Here is a 20,909-nt window from a genome sequence, read left to right on the forward strand (position 1 = left end):
ACCGTGGTGAGAAAGAGGATAATTTCTATTTTTAATTCTACTTTTGGTCACATCTAATCTTGTCAGCCCAGAACTGGAAATTAAGGTGTGATTATGGAATGATAAGTATATTTATATATAGTAAACACATTGAAGCAACAACTTACAGGTACAGAAGGATTTCTCACACTGATGCTTGGGGTTGTTGCTCGTAGTGCTCCACTTGCTCCATGGTAATACTTAAAGCAGATTTTTGTTTCAGCTGGAAGATAGATTAAGGTCATGTTCAAGCTTTAAGAGATCACAATATGAAACATTACTTTTCATTCCAGGTTTTTTTCCCTTCTGGTGGTTTGTACTAAACACGAGCTACATTTTGATTAATTTTATATGTATTCTTCATTTTAGAAACTTACAATCTCCCCCCCACCCACCCCTCCCCGTGACATTTTAAGTTTTTAAAAATTGTTTTTTTCTCATGTGGAAAGGTTTCATAAGTGCTCAACATGTTCTGATACTTCACCCAAGTAATCATTGTTCACTTGTGAACTTTGACAGCAAGTGCCATTGGGGCATTTCACTGTGCAGTCAAGTATCATGTCATTCTCATACAATATTTACAAGCACAACCAGGAAGATCCCCAGTCAGCAGTTAGGGAGACACATCCTGGTAATTTCCTCCCTCTAATCTCCAGTGCATTACAAAGAAGCAGTGATATGCTGATCACAAAATACTGTGAACAAACGTAATTAAGCACAAAGCTTGAACAGATATTGTTAAAAAAAATCTTTTTGTGATATTGTTTGTTCGTTGTCATCAGCTTCCCAGAATGCTGACTGCTGTCAATTTCCACCTTTGTCTTGTGCTGCCCTTATAAACTGTAAACAACTTTTTTTTCAGATTCATTTTCTGAAACATTGAATATAATGAGTGACTCCACAACATTTATTTCTACATAAGAATGAATGGAAAAATGTTCACATGTGGAGACGTTCAACGCAACACAGTAGTCCACTCCAGCAATAGGTCTGAGATTAACTTAAAAAAAACAATTCAACAGCAAAAAGATTATATTTAGCTAAAAGAAAATCTATCAAAGATACCATTTATCTTTTTTTTATCTTACAAGGATTTTTCCAGAGCCAAGGCACACTGCAACATTAGAGATTGGGAGATTTATGAGGTAACAATCTCATAACTATGAATTCCCAGAAAAAAAGTGTCCGGTAAAATGGAAGAGCTGTATTAACAGTTTCACTTGATTGGAATGAAGCTCTTAAATTGTTTTCTGTCATTTGCCCTCTAAGTTAACTTTTGGCCCAGTAGCAAAATCTCAGGAGTAAGGATTACAATAAGTCTTTCACCTAAAACACACTTACCAGTAACTGCAGCATAATTCCCTTCACTCCCTATTGCTCAATTCTATTACATCAATGGTCCTCCGCATCTTAGTAAAAGCTCTAATGTTGATGCCTAGAACGAGCACCTGAAACAGATATTAGGCTGTATTGCATATGGAAAAAGACCTATGCTTGTTTGAAAAACCCTCCTTGAAATTAAGAAGAACTGCCATATTCAGAATAATGTGTCTCCATTGCTGGAGGTCACCAGCAAGAAAAAAAAAGCTGTAAAAATAATGACTATGGAACCAGGAGGACCAAGACTGTGCCTCCCATCTCTACAAAGTCACAATGAAACTTAATTAGCCCCTTCAATTTCCTGCTTGATTAGCCTTCTAACCATCCTCTCTCCCAATCACCTACTAACAACCCAGGAGCCATCCGAAAGACCCCTGTGTCTACCTTTGCCATGGTGAAACCAATTAGCTGCCACGGAATGTCTGTTTGACACCCACAGCTCTCCAATGATGAGTTGTTAAAAATCTATGCCCAATTTATGTTAAGCTTGGTACCTGGTTTGCACTCCCAGGACACTGCCTATTTTCACCCAGGTAGTTTTGAAGTTGTAAAGGAAAGCTAAGTTAAAAGATTTCATCTTTTTCATGTGAGACCAGAGTTCAGAAGAGAATCACACAGATTCTTAATCCAAGATGTTAACAGAATCGAGGAACGTGACATGAAAAAATGTTCTAATATCAGGAAATTTGCTAAGTTGAATGCGGCGCACAGTTTCATTCCTTTCAGGGTGATGCATGACATGCTCATTCTTTTCCAGGGCAGACTGTATTACTGATGAAATAAGGTATTTGACCCATGGCTCTGATTTGCAGGGAGTATTAGTTACACACATCTTGATGTGGATGTGCTGGTGTTGGACTGGGAGGGACAAAGTTAAAAATCACACAACACTAGGTTATAGTCCAACAGGTTTATTTGGAAGCACAACCTTCAGAGTGAAGCTGGTGTTGGATGATTTTTAACATCTAGTGTTGTCACTGTTATTGCAGCATGTGTCCTGTTCTGTGTTTTCATAAGCAGGCTGAGCACAATTAGTCAGACAGACATCACAGAATTGTTACAGCGCAGAAGAAGACCATTTGGCCTATCTCATCGGCTCCAGCTCTCTGAGCAGTTTGACTTAAAGGCAACCTCATACCTTTGTTCCAGCACAATATTTCTATTTAATTAATTATCCAATGCCTTCTTGAATGTCTCACTTGAATCTTCCTCCACCACACATCCATATATTCTGCAGAGTACAATATTTCGAAACTGAACAAGTTGCATGATGTTGAGCATTTAGCTTGTATTTATTGATCAAACACAGCCACTTCCTCCATTCTTCGTATATTATTAATAAAGCAAACAGTGATTCAAGCAACCTGGTCAGATTTTCAAATTTTACAGTAACTTCTGTCCCTCACCTGAAATTGTTCATTTTCTCATAAATAATGACAATGTCATTAGCCTCAGTTAAAATCTGATAGACAAATATTTGCAATCACGGACTTACTATTTGCTTCAAAAAAACATGCTTGAAATTGAATATTACTTCTTATTCGAAAGAATTGGTTCCCAATCAGTTTTTCCATCCTAAACTGATTAAACATGCATCGCACCTTTCTGGATAACACTGGGGCTAAAATGTGAGTATGGCTGCACCTAACATCCATACAGGTCTGATGAATGCAACTAAATAAGTGTCTATAGATAATAAATGTGCATAGCATTCCTTACCTACAAGTAGATGTAAGATATAAAGGAACAATAAATATTGGCACTGAAAAAGAGGAATTTTTGACATGTCACTATGGCCTCCTCAGTTAATTCTCATTAATATCCAGGATATCAACCCTTTTTAATCTTAGTAATAGAGATGACTATATTGTGAATCATAATGTTCTCAAACAGCTTAAGGTTCAGCACTCTAATATGCAAGAAGTGTGATGAAAATCCTTTCTACACATTCAAACAGAACTTCCACTGCACTTCTGACAAAGTTATGGAGATGGATCAGGAGCAGCTCTGATTTCCATCAGATCTAATGTGCATTTCATTCCAAGTACGCAACAGACACTGAAACTTTATTATCAGTCTGGACTTTGTATGTTACAATTGGCTTCCTGTTCATTCTGCCAGTGAGGAACATCTCAGAATACTTGTTAAAACTTTACTGATGAGTTAATCACTTGTGTTGAATGCTATTATATTTTTTCTCAATTGAACACTTGTGAATGTGGTTATCTTCTGTTTATTTTTCAAATGGTCAAAAGATTTAATCATGAAATTACAATTTCCAGTGTTTCCTTCAGTTGCTGTACGTGATGTGTTTTATTCAGTGCAATGACCTTACAAAGGTCTTCCAGGTGGCCATGCACATGCATTATTTATCACAGGGTAAAGTCTGTACACAGCTTCTCAGATTGCTGCATTACTGTGGACCTGCAGAACCTAGCAGTTACATTGATTATATTCTTTGTTCCTTTGAGAGTGGCATAATTAGTGTTTTATTGTTCCTGGCTAAAGCCTGCCCCTAACATAACATGACAAATCAATAAAAAAGCTCTGAAACTACAGAACACAAAACCTTCCAATAGTTGTTGGAAAATAAATGAAATAACAACTTTAGGGTTGTGGGTTTTTTGTCTTAGTGTGATTTGACACCACTAAGGAGAAATATTCATAGTATTCAATACATAGCATGAAATAAAAGCTATGCAATGAAAGTGTAATTCCCTTTACTGCTTAATTATTTCAACCCCTTTAAAAGAGGCTATAATAAATTTAAAGTCTAAAGCCTAAATGTTTAGATCTACAGTAAATTGGACATTCAATCAGGAAAAGTGAGATTTATATTTTATATCTCTCATTGAACATTGAGACTCACCGCTTGAATAATCTACAAAAAATCATCTCCACCTTTCACTTATATCAACATCTTCAGTGATCACAATCCTATCGTACACTACACTAAAATTAACTATAAGGTTCAGAATTAGTAGCTAAAGGAATAAACTGGACATTAAATCCAGAGTGCCGTCCCTTTAGGCAGTTGGTATTTCCTTCAAACAAGCACTTGTCCAGCAACTCCTACAACCAGCAATGTCCAAGCCACATAGCCTTTCAATTCTCCTCCACATATTGGCTTCCAAAGTTAATGAACAGGTTCAGATGCTAGGCAGGTCTGCAACCTTTAAAATTGTACTTCGCTTATGCAGCAAACAAGGCAGATATTTCCTACCATGAAATCTAGACTATGAAGACTATGTACTTTGGCATGGACAATGGCCCACATTTCACAGCAAGTGAATGCAGAATGTCTCTGAATGACCATGAGCTACTCACATTTATGTCAACATTGCTGTCCTACAGGGAACCAACTTTGATGACATGAGCTCCATAGCAAGGTTAACTCTACTTTCAATTGGCAGAGTACATGTACAGAAGGCCATGAACATGCTATAGACTTTGCAGTCGGTAAAAGATTGATGCAGTCAATTCAGCCATCAGTAGCCACCTCTGAATACCCCACTTCTCTGAAGGAAATCCTGCCAACATCTGCATTCATGCACCAACATGAGTTTTGACATTTCAGGCAAAGACTCATTTTATGGGCAAAATTCCATGCCCACCCTGGGTGGACTTGCAGTTACTGAAAAGGGAGGGGTGGGTTCATAAAATTCTATCACTTCCTTTCCCAGCAACCACCCAATCAATACTACCCCTACCATAATCTTACAAGCAGTGAGGGAGGCATGAAGAAGCCAATTAATCACTACTTGCTGCTTCCAACGTCATTTCACAATGGAGGGCTGAAGTCAATGATTGGCAAGTAATATTGCAGGGATCAGGTTGTCTCCTTTATGAACCACTACCCTCATGCTTTGGTCACACCCGCATTTTCCCATCCTATTTCTTGTCCAACTTGGTACCTGATCCCTTTTGTCATTCCCTTGTCCAGGCCTACCAGCTGGCCCCAGATGTAGTTCCACAATTCTCAATCCTCCTCCTCACTTTGATTTCTATGCAGCTCCAGTGAGCTGTCATTGAGGACTAGCTGCAGAACCAGTTGTGGCCATCCACTCCCAGTGGCAATGCAGGGACCAGACATCTGCTGGTCATTTGATTAACTGGCAACTCTGAGGCAGGATTGCCTGACCAGATGGGGTTGGAAGATTCACTATGAGCCCAACAGTTGATAAATTGTTGCAGGATAAATGGACTAGGCAAAATTGTTTCCTGCACAATTCTGTCCTTTGACTATGAAATTTTGAGAGCATTTGATTTGATTTATTGTAGTCGCATGTACCTGAGCACAGTGAAAAGTTATGTTCTGTAAGCAGAACAGGCAGATCAGAGCAATCCAAATTGTGAGAAGTTATTAATTATCCTGGATCATTTCACATGTTGGATGAGACAGAGAAAATGTAGCCAATATACCTCAGTCATCAGGGGTAGGCAAAAACAATAGGTCCTTTAGATTTGTTCCCTGAATGAACTGTACATCAGCAATATTTATGTTCACAACAAACAATGCCACAAGATATCTCAGTGCCTTCTCAAGGTCTGGTCAATGGAATTGTCTTGACCTACTTATCACCAGAGAAATATGATCTGCCCAATGTTTCACATGCATTCACCTACACTAAGTACTCCGAGGCACTTTCTTATCAATACCAGAATGAAGTTACAAGCCCCAAGGTTTCACTGTTCTAAATACAACACGTTATTGTGCATCAATATCCCCGTTGCAAGCACTGATGCAAAATACCAGCACTACTCACCAAAGGCTGACCAAGAGAACAATGATATTTACATTGAAGCAGTTTGGATGTTGCTGAATTCAGTAAATTATGATACAGCATTGATAATATTTAGGAAAGATGGAACCCACAACAAAGACTGGTTGCAGATCGACTCAGCAGAGATTACATCTACAATTGGAGCAAATAGCAAAGCCTCCCCAGTATATAACAGAATCCCAAAGCTTAGACGAGGAATGACTCGAATGGGTCAAGAGGTAGAATGGGATCAAGAAGGCCCCTCATCCTAGCATCAACAAAGATTCCCCCCCTAAAAACATTAGATGTGAAGTACTCACTGACAAAAGTAAAACAGGTGTCAACATCAAACACAGCAACCCACAGCACAGATACCTGCTAAAACCTTCACATGCAGCATTCAGGGAAGAACCCTAACTCTCAGATTCAACTCTTTAGCAAAAGTTTCCCATTTATAATTACCCCATCCCAAAGGATTTAGTTTGATGCAGGTCCACCATCATAGTGAGATGGAAGGATGCTAACTAGGGAATTACAGGTAATTAAAACTGCTTGGACATTCCTGTCTGCTATGATTGAGATTTCTCCAACGTGATTAGATGTTTAGCCTGTTGGTTGACAACAGAGATTTCCTCCAGTTAGCAGCAGAATGAAATCTCTACAGAGATTACCACACCTTTGTAGGCACATTTAAGTTGATTGTTGAGCAGTAACATTTTGTTGCTTACCACAAAGTCGAAACTAATATATAAACAAAAAATGAATTATATAAAATTACATTTCTACAGATAATGTCAGTGAAAATTAAATAAATAAAAAGCACTGAGTACTTCTCCTTTTAGTAGTCCATGTTTCTGTGTTTAAAATTAATCTCAGAAAAATGGGCTAATGTGTTTGCAGTGAGCGATGAAAATACCCAGTTGTTACTCATTAAAGTCCAGTAGGGCCTTTAAAAAGAAACTTATGCTGTTTACAAATGGTTTTATGACTTTGCACATGACATTTGGCAATCTTCTACCAACATAATTATGCAGCAACTTAGTAAGCAGTTCTATTTTTAACATTTCATCTATTTCTAAAATACAAGTAAAGCATTTTTGCTGTTTTTTTAAAATCTTAGTACTATCAGTCTTGATCTGATCATTTTCACTAACATAACAATATATCATTATCTACCAGTTTCCAATATATTTAACCCATCCATTCAGAAACAACAACCAACATTTCAATTTAAAAATATATCTTTTGCTCATGAATATTAAAGTTAATTTTAGTTGTCTCAAATTACAATCAGTTATGGAGCAATTTTTGACCTTTTGTAAACATTCTGTACCTTATATATCAATACCCAGTCATTTGTCATTAGTACCAATGCAATGATTATGTGCAAACTATTCCTGTGCCACCTCCAGATCAATAACTGTGTCATTAGATTGGTCTCTTCCAATTATCTAGACCAACAATATAATCACTCAAATGAGCTAGCATGGTCCAATGATAGTGTCTACTTTGGGTCAGGACATCCAGGTTCAAATCCCACTCACACTAAAGGTGTATCACAGCATCTCAGAATAGATTGATTTAAAATATCTGTAATCACATAAACAAGATTTCCCTTCTGGTCAACTTATTCCTATACTAAACAGTGCTTATTTTTAAATTATTCTGCATATTCTCTGACCACAGTCCCAAACTACTTTATTATTAACTGCTCTGTGTCTTAAATTTTGTTCTTACCCTCTGAAATAAATCAGCATTTTGCCCCATTCCTCCTTCTTCTGTTTAGTGCCTTTCCTTCGGGAGTGCGTTGTAAAATCTGAGTATTGTCTGTCATCAAAAGGTTAGTGGAACACACTGAAGTTAATGAAATTCTGGATTCATATTAGAGTATGACTATGAATGAGATTGCAACCCTCAATGCATTCCACAAAAGTAAGGAAGTTGCCGAGTGACACTGTTGCAGATTACCATTCTTGAATTGAAGACACTGTCCCTTCACACATGCAAACTTAAAACTGACTTTAGAAACATGTCTGTAAGAGGGCTCAGCATATGAACATGGAACAGGGCAGGCCACTCAACCCTTCAGGCCTGCTCTACCATTCAATAAGTTCATGGCTAGTCTGATTTTAACTTCAACTCTATATTTATGCATCCTCCCAATGATCTTTCATCCCCTCAATAATCAAGAATCCACTTCCATCTGCCCGAAAAATATTTAAAGACTTTGCACCCACTGCCTTTTGAGACAGAGAGTTAAAAAAAATTTACAGAGAATTGTTTTTCTATTTATATTTTAAATGGGTGCACTCTTGTTTTTAAACTATGTCCCTCAGATCTAGATTCTCTCAAAAGAGGATATACACTTTCACAATCCATCCAGTCAAGTCCCCTCAGGATCTTATATGTTTCAGTTAAGTCAGCTTTGACTCTTCTGATCTCTAGAGGATACAGGCCTATCCTGTCTAACCTTTCCTCAGAAGGCAATCTGCTCATTCCAGTAATCCTTCTCTGAATTTCTTCCAACACATTAACATCCCTCTGTAAATGGCCAGTGCTGTGCACAGTATTCAAGGTGTGTTCTCAGCAATGTCCTGCATAACTGATGCATAACTTCCCTACTCTTGCATGTAATTCCCCACGCAAAAAACATAACATTTTCCTGACTACTTGCTGTACCTGCATACTAATCTTCTGTGATTCACACACTAGGACACCCAGGTCTCTCTGTATTCAGAGCTCTGAAACCTCTCACAAGTTAGGTGATATATTCTCTCTGCCAAAATTATGAGAAACAATAAAATCCAGACCAAGGTTTTTTGCAAAGCTGACGTGAAAGGAGACCAGTGATGAAGCTATAACCATGGAATTGGCAGAACAAGATGGTTGAAGATTACACAGAAATTCTTTTCCTCAGCTGCTAAGAATGCTCCACTGGATTTCAGCAAGATCCAAGTCATAGCACACAGGTTCACAGTCACAGAATCAGCAAGTTGGATCTGACTATTGCCTTACAGTCACCACCTATTTAAATACCCACATTCCCAAGCTTGAGCTAATAATGGATCTAAAGTTAGTTCAGGAGTCTGAACATTCCCTAATGGAAGTGCATGATCTATAGAAACAGAAGTTGATGTTAAGAGATGCACTCTGTCAGAGATCAAGAGAAATAACACATACAAGATAAAATTTAAAGGGCTGAAGAGATAATTCCAGCACCCACAGTAAAAACTAAGGTTGCAGATTGACAACTTATTTCATCATTGATACAACTAAGATAGATCTTAAATTGATTCAGCTGTCTACTCAGTATGCATATCACTAATCTTGATCAAAATATCCTTCAAACTTCTGTCTGCTTTGCATAGAGTAAGGGACTAGGATGGTTATGCATCACCTTTCAATGAACATGAACCAGACGTTATACCGTTCTGGCAGCATCTGCAGAGAGAAATCAAGTTGTCATTTCAGGTCAAGTGACCCTTCCTCAGTTCTGGGGTCATTTGACCCAAACCGTTAACTCTGATTTCTCTTCATTGATACTGCCAAGAGCTCTGAGCTTTTCCAGCAATTTCTTGCTTTTGTTTTTGATTTACAGCATCTGCAGACTGTTCAGTTTTTATTTGTTATGGGGTCCTTGTGTGCTGCTGACTTACTTACAAATGATTGAATATAATGAATACACATGGCAAGCAAATGTTTTGCAAATAGGAGCCCACTGTGAGATGGGGTGGAGCCCAAACCACCATAAACACACTACTGACCTAATCTCTAAATGTGACCCTGCCAATGTGAAAATGAAATTTCAGCTTCTGCCTAACAAGTCATTGTGCCAATCATATTTCCTATCCTTACATCCCCACTAAATACCCAATCCCAGAGATACTATTTCCAACTGGGCAATATCACAGTGATCAGCAAATATATGTTAAAAATAGTTGAAGTCGAACTCAAGTATGTTGTTAGGATTTGATCATCTATTTTTCAAGGCTGCTACAGTTCACTGTTCTCCAAAGAAATAAAGAACACATTTCGACAGTTCCAGATCCAGGCAGAGAAAACTGCAATTGCAATATTAAGATGAATATCCAAGATTAACACAGTCTGCTTGCTTACATCGAGAATAAAGAGAAATTCTACAATTGAGTACCACAGGCCAATTTGCAGGACTCAGGGGTTGACTCTTTTCATGACAGTTCAGCAGTTGTAGAATGATTTCAAGCTATTTAAGATTAAATTTCAATTCATTTTGGTCTTCTCAGTTTTAATTCCTCTTACAGGAGGGATTGAATGCTTTGTTGCAAGACATAGATAAAAATAATAACCAATAAATTATCTTGGAGTATGTGCAACACTTCCTACGCCATATATTGTAAAATGTGAAGTCCACGGGCCAGACCTCCCCCCTGTTAGTGAAGCTAACACTGTACCAATACTAAATGAAAGGTAATCAATTCAGAATATCGGTAACATTCCACGTGTCAGAATCTTAGACATCAAACTAATGTTGGCTTTGTTAAGCAACAAATAATTTCTTAGAACTGTCTCTTGCTACAAAACCCTAATTCTTAGCCTCTCTCTATCTTTCTGACTGTCATACAGTCTGTCTATTTCTCAATGATTCTCTCACAACTTCTCTCATATTCTCATGATCTCTCTGTCACAAACCCTTTGTCTATTCTCTCTTCCTTTATAGACCTTACTAAAACTCTTTCGTTATGTTTTTCTTTTTTTTCTGAATAACAGTTAGTCATTTTTGAAGGTTAATGTCACAGCAAATCAATTTAACCAATTAACAAGAAGTGTGAGCTTTTTGATCCATATAAAAACTGTGCAGCTGAAATTATGCTAATAATGTACTTCAGCATTTTCATGCCCATGCAAACTGTGCCAAAGCCATAGCGCAGTGATTACTCTGAAATATTAGAATAATTTTGCATAGCTGCAAACAGCTTTACCCTTGTGCAGGCACATGTGAATTATCTAGCCTTTGATTCTAAATTAACGAGATCTCTGCCCTCAAGGAAATGCATGTATATTACGACAAGCATTGATTTCATCCTTTATTAAACTTTGAACTGGGTTTTAGATGTAAGCTATCATCGAGGATAGTGTGGGGGCAGGGAAACATTCTAAAAGGAACAAAAGGAAACAAAATGAGATGCACCAAGCTGTGAACAAAGTGGCAACGTGGCCCTCTATTTCCAGGATGCAAAAATGAATAGAGAGCTTTACGAGGTAGGTGCAAGAAGGGTTTCCTGATACAATCCTATGTCACACCAGGGCATTGAGACCAAGTGTAAAAAAATCTCCATGCAGTGCCCATTACCTGTGGGAACTTGGGACAGGTAGGGAATAATATGATCCAATCTGATAGTGAAATAACACCAATAATGTTTTTTATTGCATGGATGGCTGTAAAATTGCTTTCCACAATTTCCACCTGATCCCCCTGCAGTTGACCCCCAGGCGAAGCCTGCTCTCACTCATAACTCTGTTTGCATCTCGTGGTAAACCTTACCCAAGAAACATAGAGCCACAAAATGCTATTACTCAAAACTAGAAGATATTTTAGAACAATGGTATCTAATCTTTGTGAGCAGAAGATTTTTCTTTGAATGTAAGTGCAACTGAGGATCTATCCTGAAGAAAATAAAGAGCAATTTATTTACAGTGCTACATAAATCTAAAACCAAGTATATTCTGTTTTTCATTTGTCCTCAACTCTCCAGGTCTCAGGCTGATATCTGTGACTACACATTATCTGACAGTGCCTTGGAGTCAGGGTTATCGTTTGAGTTTCCTAATTAATGATAGTCTATCAAATAGATGCTTTTGAGGTGGGTATGATACTTGGACTTGGTTATCTTCACTTCGGAGATTGCTGTCTCAGAATGTATGGAATCAAAGTAAACTTTCACTTTAAAAATAGAGGTTGATAGGAGTGCATATTTCTGTCTATTGATCTGACTTTCAGTTTAATATCATTTTGTATAGTGATTATTTCCAAATAAACTCCACAACTTTGTAAATCAAACACCTGATGGAATTTAGTAGCAAATGCAACAATGGCGATCTGATGCAAACATAACAATTTCTGCTATTGCATCAAAGTCATGAAATCGCCAGTTGAATTCCTCTGCTAACCTCCTCAGGTATGCACAGAAATTTCCTGGGTGGAACCATTTTTATTTGTTGTTGATGATTTTTTTTAGTATTTTTCCCAGACTCAGCATTTTTTATAATCAGGATACCACAGACACTGTTTCAATCTGAATGCAATCAGAGCACTGATCGTTCAGCTCATTCAGTTTTGACATTATGTCTTAGGGAATGTGAAATCAAGCAACTACATATTGTCTGACAGCTCACTGCTCACTTCACCCCTTCATTTCAGAAAAGTGACGATTTCAGGGGTCATTACTTCTACAAGATGACAGTGTAGTACAGCTCCTATGCTGGACCTCATCTGCACTGACCATTTTATTTTTTGCTTTTGTCTCTTTCCTTACTTTTATTCTTTAATTGACTTAATTACTTTACTTAATTACCTCGCTTTACTACCATCGCCAACAGCAATAAGTTCCAGTGTGGACTTGAGTAAGCTCAGCAGGGACATCATGGCAGTAAGTGGGCCCAGCAGGGATCTCATGGCAGTGAGTGGGCCCAGCGGGGACCTCATGGCAGTAAGTGGGCCCAGCAGGAACCTCATGGTAATGAGTGGGCCCAGCGGGCACCTCATGGCAGTAAGTGGGCCCAGCAGGGACCTCATGGCAGTGAGTGGGCTCAGCAGGGATCTTATGACAGTGAGTGAGCCCAGTGGGGACCTCATGGCATTGAGTGGGCCCAGTGGGAACTTCAGAGCAGTGAGTGGGCCCATCAGCGACCTAATAGCAGTGGGCAGGCCTGGTGGGAACCTCATGGCAGTGTGTGGGCAGAGTGAGGACCACATGGCAGTGAGTGGACCCAGCAGGGACCATGTGGTGGTAAGTGGGACCAGCGGAGACTTCATGGCAGTGAGTGGGCCCAGGGTGGACCTTGTGGTGGTGAGTGGGCCCAGTGGAGACCTCATGGCAGTGAGTAGGTCCAGTGGGGACCTCGTGGTGGTGAGTGGGCCCAGCGAGGACCTCGTGGTGGTGAGTGGGCCCAGTGGGGACCTCATGGCAGTGAGTAGGCCCAGTGGGGACCTCATGGTGGTGAGTGGGCCCAGTGGGGACGTCACGGCAGTGAGTGGGCCCAGCAGAGATCTTGTGTTGGTGTGAGGGCCCAGCAGAATCCTTGTGGTGGTGAATGGGCCCAGCGGGGACCTCGTGGCAGTGAGTGGGCCCAGTGGGGACCTCGTGGTGGTGAGTGGGCCCAGCAGAGTCCTTATGGAGATGAATGGACACAACGGGGACCTCATGGCAGTCAGTGGGCCCAGGGGGGACCTCTTGGTGGTGAGTGGGCCCAGGGGGGCCTCGTGTTGGTGAGTGGGCCCAGCAGGGTCTTCATGGTGTGAATGGACTCAGCAGGGACCTCATGGCAGTGAGTGGGCCCAGTGGGGACCTTGTGGTGGTGAGTGGGCCCAGCAGGGTCTTCATGGTGTGAATGGGCCTAGTGGGGACCATGTGCTGGTAGTGAGTGAACTCTTACTTACTTTTCCAGGATGAGTATGGGTTCTGGCATTGGAATCAGTGGCTGCTATATTGATGGAGGTGACATCGGTGAGGTAGGCCCAGTGGCAAAAGATGGTGCCTGAAAATCAGTGACTTTGCCATTCGTTGCGTCTGGCACTGGTGGTGATTATGCAACGGCAGAAGGGCATCACGGCAACATCAGAGGTGAATCCAGCAACATGAGATACAACTCAGTTATGGTGGGTCAGACACACGCTGTAATGAGGTGGTAATTGAGGAGAATCAGCCCAGTGGCAGAAGATGGTGCCTAAAGAGTGGCATCTTCTGTGTTGGTTAGGTCTGGTGTAGTTGGCAGTGAGGCTGTTGGGGAGAGATAGCCGTGCAGTCATTGATGATGAGCTGGCTCAAGATTGATTGACTCTCTTTAAGCCATATCTTTCTATTTATTTCTTATTGTTGAAACTATTCAAAATGGTGTCAAATCATGGCACCCACCATCGAAAAGTTTTTCGTACCTGACAATAAAATCAATCATTCATTCAAATAGAGTCGTAGAGATGTACAGCATGGAAACAGACCCTTCGGTCCAACCCGTCCATGCCGACCAGATATCCCAACCCAATCTAGTCCCACCTGCCAACACCCGGCCCATATCCCTCCAAACTCTTCCTATTCATATATCCATCCAAATGCCTCTTAAATGTTGCAATTCTACCAGCCTCCTTTCAAGTTTCACAACATCTTTCCAATAGGAAGGAGACCAGAATTGCACGCTATATTCCAACAGTGGCCTAATCAATGTCCTGTACAGCCACAACATGACCTCCCAACTCCTGTACTCAATACTCTGACCAATAAAGGAAAGCATACCAAATGCCTTGTTCACTATCCTATCTATCTGTGACTCCACTTTCAAGGAGCTATGAACATGCACTCCAAGGTATCTTTGTTCAGCGACACTCCCTAGGACCTTACCATTAAGTTATAAGTCCTGCGAAGATTTGCTTTCCCAAAATGTAGCATCTCGCATTTATCTGAATTAAACTCCATCTGCCACTTCTCAGCCCATTGGCCCATCTAGTCAAGATCCTGTTGTAATCTGAGGTAACCCTCTTTGCTGTCCATTACACCTCCGATTTTGGTGTCATCTGCAAACTTACTAACTGTACCTCTTATGCTCACATCCAAATCATTTATGTAAATGACAAAAAGTAGAGGACCCAGCACCAATCCTTGTGGCACTCCACTGGTCACAGGCCTCCAGTCTGAAACCAATCCTCCACCACTACCCACCGTGGACACAGCCTTAGAATTAGAGGGGGTCAATTCAGAACAGAAATGCGGAGACATTTCTTCAGCCAGAGAGTGGTGGGCCTGTGGAATTCATTGCCACAGAGTGCAGTGGAGGCCGGGACACTAAATGTCTTCAAGGCCAAGATTGATAGATTCTTGTTGTCTCGAGGAATTAAGGGCTACGGGGAGAACGCTGGTAAGTGGAGTTGAAATGCCCATCAGCCATGATTGAATGGCGGAGTGGACTCGATGGGCCGAATGGCCTTACTTCCACTCCTATGTCTTATGGTCTTATGGTCTTCTTCCTTTGAGCCAGTTCTGTATCCAAATGGCTAGTTCTCCCTGTATTCCATGAGATCTAACCTTGCTAATCAGTCTCCCATGGGGAACCTTGTCGTACACCTTACTGAAGACCATATAGATCACATTTACAGCTCTGCCCTCATCAATCCTCTTTGTTACTTCCTCAAAAACTTCAATCAAGTTTGTGAGACATGATTCCCACACACAAAGCCATGTTAACTATTCCTAATCAGTCCTTGCCTTTCCAAATACATGTGCATCTTGTCCCTTAGGATTCCCTGCAACAACTTGCCCACCACCGACGTCAGGCTCACCGGTCTATAGTTCCCTGGCATGTCCTTACCACCCTTCTTAAACAGTGACACCACGTTAGACAACCTTCAGTCTTCCAGCACCTCACCTGTGACTATCGATGATATAAATATCTCAGCAAGAGGCCCAGCAATCACTTTCCTAACTTCCCACACAGTTCTAGGGTACACCTGATCAGGTCCTAGGGATTTATCCACCTTTATGCATTTCAAGACATCCAGCACTTCCTCCTTTGTAATATGGACATTTTGCAAGTTGTCACCCTCTATTTCCCTACAGTCTATATCTTCCATATCCTTTTCCACAATAAATATTGATGCAAAATACTGGTCTAGAATCTCCCCCATTTTCTGTGGCTCCACACAAAGGCTGCCTTGCTGATCTTTGAGGGGTCCTATTTTCTCCCTAGTTACCCTTTTGTCCTTAATGTATTTGTAAAAACCCTTTGGATTCCTAAAAGGTTTTCGCTCAACTTAATTATTTTACATCAGCAAAATGGATTAGTTAACCAAAGGGCATCTCTGAGTTTGTGTTAAGGGTTTACACATGTTGAAGAGCTCCGGTTCAAATCAAATTTACAATTTTATCAACAACTTTCGAGGTTTGGGCAAAATCTATAGCTTTACTCATTGACACTTGCCACTGGAAATTACAGTGATACTTGAGAAAAGATGGGACATCGCAATCATTTCTGTAAAATCTTGGCTACATTCACTCTATCCAGGCCTCTCAATATTTTGTAAGTTTCAATGAGATCCGCCTCATCTTTCTAAGCTCCGAGTACAAATCCCCCTCATAGGACAAGCACTTCATCCCTGGCAGCATTCTTGTAAACCTTCTCTGGAACCCTCCATCCTTCCTTGGATACAAGACCCAAAACTGCTCATAATATTCCAAATGCAGACTAATCAGAGCTTTGTATAGCCTCAGCAGTACATTTCTACTCTTGTATTCTAGCCGTCTTGAAATGATTGCCAACACTGCATTTGTCTTCCTAACTGCATTTTAACCTGAAGAGAATTGTGAATGAAAACTCCTGAATTCCTTTGTGCTTAGATTTTCCAAACCTTTTCCCATTTAAAAAATAATCTGCACCTCTATTCTTCCTACCAATTTGCATAACCTCATACTTTCCCACATTGCAATTCATTTGCCATTTCTTTGCCCACTCTCCCAATCTGTCCAAGTCCTTCTGCAGCCTTCTGACCTCCCCACCACTACCTTCATCACCTCATACCTTTCTGTTATATGCAAGTTTAGCAACAAAGTCCTCAGTTCCTTCATCCAGATTGTTAATATATAATGTGAATGTTGGTGGTCCCAACACTGAGCCCTCAGGGCTCTACTAGTCATTGCTGCCATTCTGAAAAACACCCCTTCATTCCTACTCTCTCCTTCTGGCAGTCAGCCGATCCTCTTATCCATGCCAGTATCTTGCTCTAACACTATATTTAGCAGTTTCCCATGTGGCACCTTTTCAAAGGCCTTCTGAAAATCCAAATAGATCACATCCACTGGCTCTCCTTTGTCTAACTTGCTCATTACCTCCTCAAAGAATTCTAACAGATTTGTTAGGCACGACCTTCCTTTAACAAAGTCATGCTCTCTGATCCCTATTTTACCATACACTTCTGCAAATACTGCACAATCTCATCCTTAATAATGGACTCTAAAGTCTTACTGACCGAGGTCAGGCTAAATGACATAATTTCCTGTCTTCTGCTTTCTTCCATTCTTAAAAAGGAGTGTTACAGTAGCTATTTTTCAGTCCTCTAGACACCTCCCTGACTCCAGTGGTTTCTTAAAGCTCATAGAACATAGAACATAGACCAATAGAACATAGAACATAGAACACTACAGCGCAGAACAGGCCCTTCAACCCTTGATGCTGCGCCGACCTGTGAACTATTCTCAGCTCGTCCCCCTACACTATCCCATGTGCTTATCTAAGGATTGTTTAAATCTCCCTAATGTGGTTGAGTTGACTACCTTGGCAGGTAGGGGCATTCCACGCCCATACCACTCTCTGCTTAAAGAACTTGCCTCTGACATCTGTCTTAAATCTATCACCCCTCAATTTGTAGTTATGCCCTCTCATATAAGCTGACGTCATCATCCTAGGAAAAAAATATTTCACTTTCTATCCTATCTAATCCTCTGATCATCTTGTATGTCTCTATCAAATCCCCTCTTAGCCTTCTTCTTTCCAATGAGAACAGACCCAAGTCTCTCAGCCTTTCCTCATAAGACCTTCCCTCCAGATCACTGTAAGTTATCATTTACAATGCATCTACAATGTCCTCAGCTATCTCTGTCAGAATTGCAAGTGTAGTCCATCTTGTCTGGGCGATGTATCTACCTTCAGACCTTTCAGTTTCCTCAGCACCTTCTCCTTAGAGAAGGCCACTACGATCACCTTTGCAACCTGACTTTAAGTTCTGGTATGCTACTGGTATCTTCCACTGTGAAGACTGATACAAAGTGCCTATTCAGTTCCTCTGCCATTTCTTTGTTACCGATTACTACATCCCCATCTCATTTTATAGTGGACCAATGTCTACTCTTGCTACTCTCTTACCTTTTAGATAATTTAAAAAGTGTTGCAAACTTACTTTATATTACTAGCTAGCTTACCCTCATATTCCATCATCTCCCCCTTTTTACCTTTTTAGTTGTTCCCTGTTGAAATTTTAAGGGCTTCCCAATCCTTTGGCTTCCCCTAATCTTCATCACATTGTATGCTTTATCTTTTGCTTTTACACTGTCCCTGACTTCCCTTGTCAGTAGTCCTCCCCTTAGTATGCTCCTTCTTCCTTGGGATGAATTGCTGTTGTCCATCCTGAATTACCCCCAGAAAATCCTGCCATTGTTGCTCCACTGTCTTCCCTGCTGGGTGCCCCTTCCAATCAGCTCTGGCCAGCTCCTTTCTCATGTCTTTATAGTTGCCTTTTCCAAATTACCATTACGTCTGATTCCAGCTTCTCCATCTCAAACTGCAGGATGAATTCCATCATATTGTGGTCACTGCCCCAAAGGGATACCTTCACCTTGAGCTCTGTAATCAAGTCAAGATAAACCAACCAGCTTGATTGCTTTCTGATCAAGCACATTCAAAACCCACTCCCTCCACTGCTGATGCAATGGCATTAGTGCAACTCAAACACAAAATGCAGAACATTGATTCATCAAGACTACTTTAATAGCACTTTCCGATCCACAACCTCTACCATCTAGAAGGGCAGCAAATGAAGACCATCATCTGCAAGTTCCCCTTCAAATTACTCACCATCCCGACTTGGAAATATATTGCTGTTCCTCCAGTTAAAAATTACACAACAGCAAGTTATAGTCCAGCAGGTTTATTTGGAAGTATTGGCTCCTTCATTGGATAGCTGTGGAGCAGGATCATAAGGCACAGGAATTATAGCAAAAAAATCACAGTGTCATGCAACTGATATGATATATTGAACAAACCTAGTTTGCTCTTCTAGGTTTGTTCTTGGTTTGTTCAGTATATCGAATCAGTTGCATGACACTGTGATCTTTTGCTATAAATTCTGTGTCTTATGATCCTGCTCCACAGATACCTGACAAAGGAACAGCACTCTGAAAGTTAGTACTTCCAAAGAAACCTGTTGGACTATAACCAGTTTTTGTGTGATTTTTAATTTTGGGCGAAAGTGAGGACTGTGGCTGCTGGAGATCAGAGCCGAGATTAGAGTGGTGCCGGAAAAGCCCAGCAGGTCAGGCAGCATCTGAGGAGCAGGAAAATCAACGTTTCGGGCAGGAGCCCTTCATCAGGAATCAGGAGCTCATTCCTAATGAAGGGCTCCTGCCCAAAATGTCGATTTTCCTGCTCCTCGGATTGCTGCCTGACCTGCTCTGCTTTTCCAGCACCACGCTAATCTTGATTTTTAACTTTGTCCATCCCAGTCTAATACTAGCACCTCCTCAAGTTGTGTCTTCAGTGTCGCTGGGTTAAAATCCTGGAACCCTCTCCCTAACAGCATTGTGGGTCTACATAGAGCACATGCACTGCAGCGGTTCAAGAAAACAGCTCACCACAACCTCTCAAGATCAACTAGACATGGACAATTAATGCTGGCCCAGCTAGCAATGCTCACATCCCAAGCTCTGGAGAACACCATAGGCTTTGATAAAAGTGCCATTAAATTCAGATTGGTAGCACCTGAGGGTTGGGTGCTACCTTTGCTGTGTGGGGACCAAAATGGCATCTGCGATGTATCCCCACATTCATCCCACAGGTCATTGATGTTCCTGTTCAATCAGGTGGATAGGTTAGTGAGACAAGTAGGTAAGTTTGAGATGTTGTATGTTGGCGAGGTGATGACTGGGTAGTGGGAGATTCAGAGGATAGTGCCAGTTAATCACAGTGTCAGGTGAGTAATTGTGAGGTCAGGGAGATAGCCAGGGTGACAATGGAGTAGTCAGGTATTGAGAAGGGGTTATTGGGTTGGGTTGGTAAAGGGTTCATTGAGAGGTAGGGTGGGTGTAAATGATTGAGCTATCAATATGGACATAACCAAGTGTTAGCTTTGATTTTAACATTACCCAGGTAACTACCCAGTCAAATATTGCAGAATGGTCTTTGATTCTAACTCAGAGTCCGGGTCATTGCAAGATGATCCTCTGGGAACTACCCATCAGGAATTGAAACTGCCCAGGCAATTCCCCCTTAGGTCAGCACATCAGAACTTCCACAGTGTCCAAACATGTATCTCTAACCGTACATACAGTCTCTGATGATCTAGATAGTGGAAGACTTTCTCAAAGATCTTCTCCTGTAACCTAGGTATCATGCTTTGTATTTGAATGCTGATGGATTTGGCCATGCTGAGAAAGAGTTCCAAGTTCTGTGCCAAGTCCTTAACCAACTTGTTTCTGAACTCCTCCGTGCACCTTGATATTGACTGGAGGCTTTCCAATAGGCACCAATTATGTCATCATTCTTCACAGCTCTCCCAATATGCTCAGTGACTCCTCAGCAACAGAGCTTTGTGTAAGCTGCATCCTCACCAGGCATGTGTCTGTTCATTCCATCAGCCTGCCTTTATCCAGTTGAAGTCTACCACTAGATAGGTTTCTCACAGCTCTCTATAATCATATGTATTCTGTTATCAGGGAATTTTGAATTTTAAAGTAATGTTGATCTTTTTGTTTTTGAACTTGCTTTGTGCACCTCCTGTGAAGCCATAATCTTGCA

General features: G+C 40.8%; 1 protein-coding gene across 1 annotated transcript in view; it reads right to left on the minus strand.

The window, feature by feature from the left end:
• The window catches only part of LOC132816077 (E3 ubiquitin-protein ligase HECW1-like), a 356,118-nt gene that overhangs the window by 281,251 nt on the left and 53,958 nt on the right, over window positions 1-20,909 (minus strand). The window contains exon 3 of the mRNA XM_060825506.1: window positions 147-241. Within this exon, the coding sequence (XP_060681489.1) occupies window positions 147-241 (95 nt within the window). The remainder of the gene's footprint in view (window positions 1-146; window positions 242-20,909) is intronic.

Source organism: Hemiscyllium ocellatum, chromosome 5, assembly GCF_020745735.1.
Source record: "Hemiscyllium ocellatum isolate sHemOce1 chromosome 5, sHemOce1.pat.X.cur, whole genome shotgun sequence".
NCBI lineage: Eukaryota > Metazoa > Chordata > Chondrichthyes > Orectolobiformes > Hemiscylliidae > Hemiscyllium > Hemiscyllium ocellatum.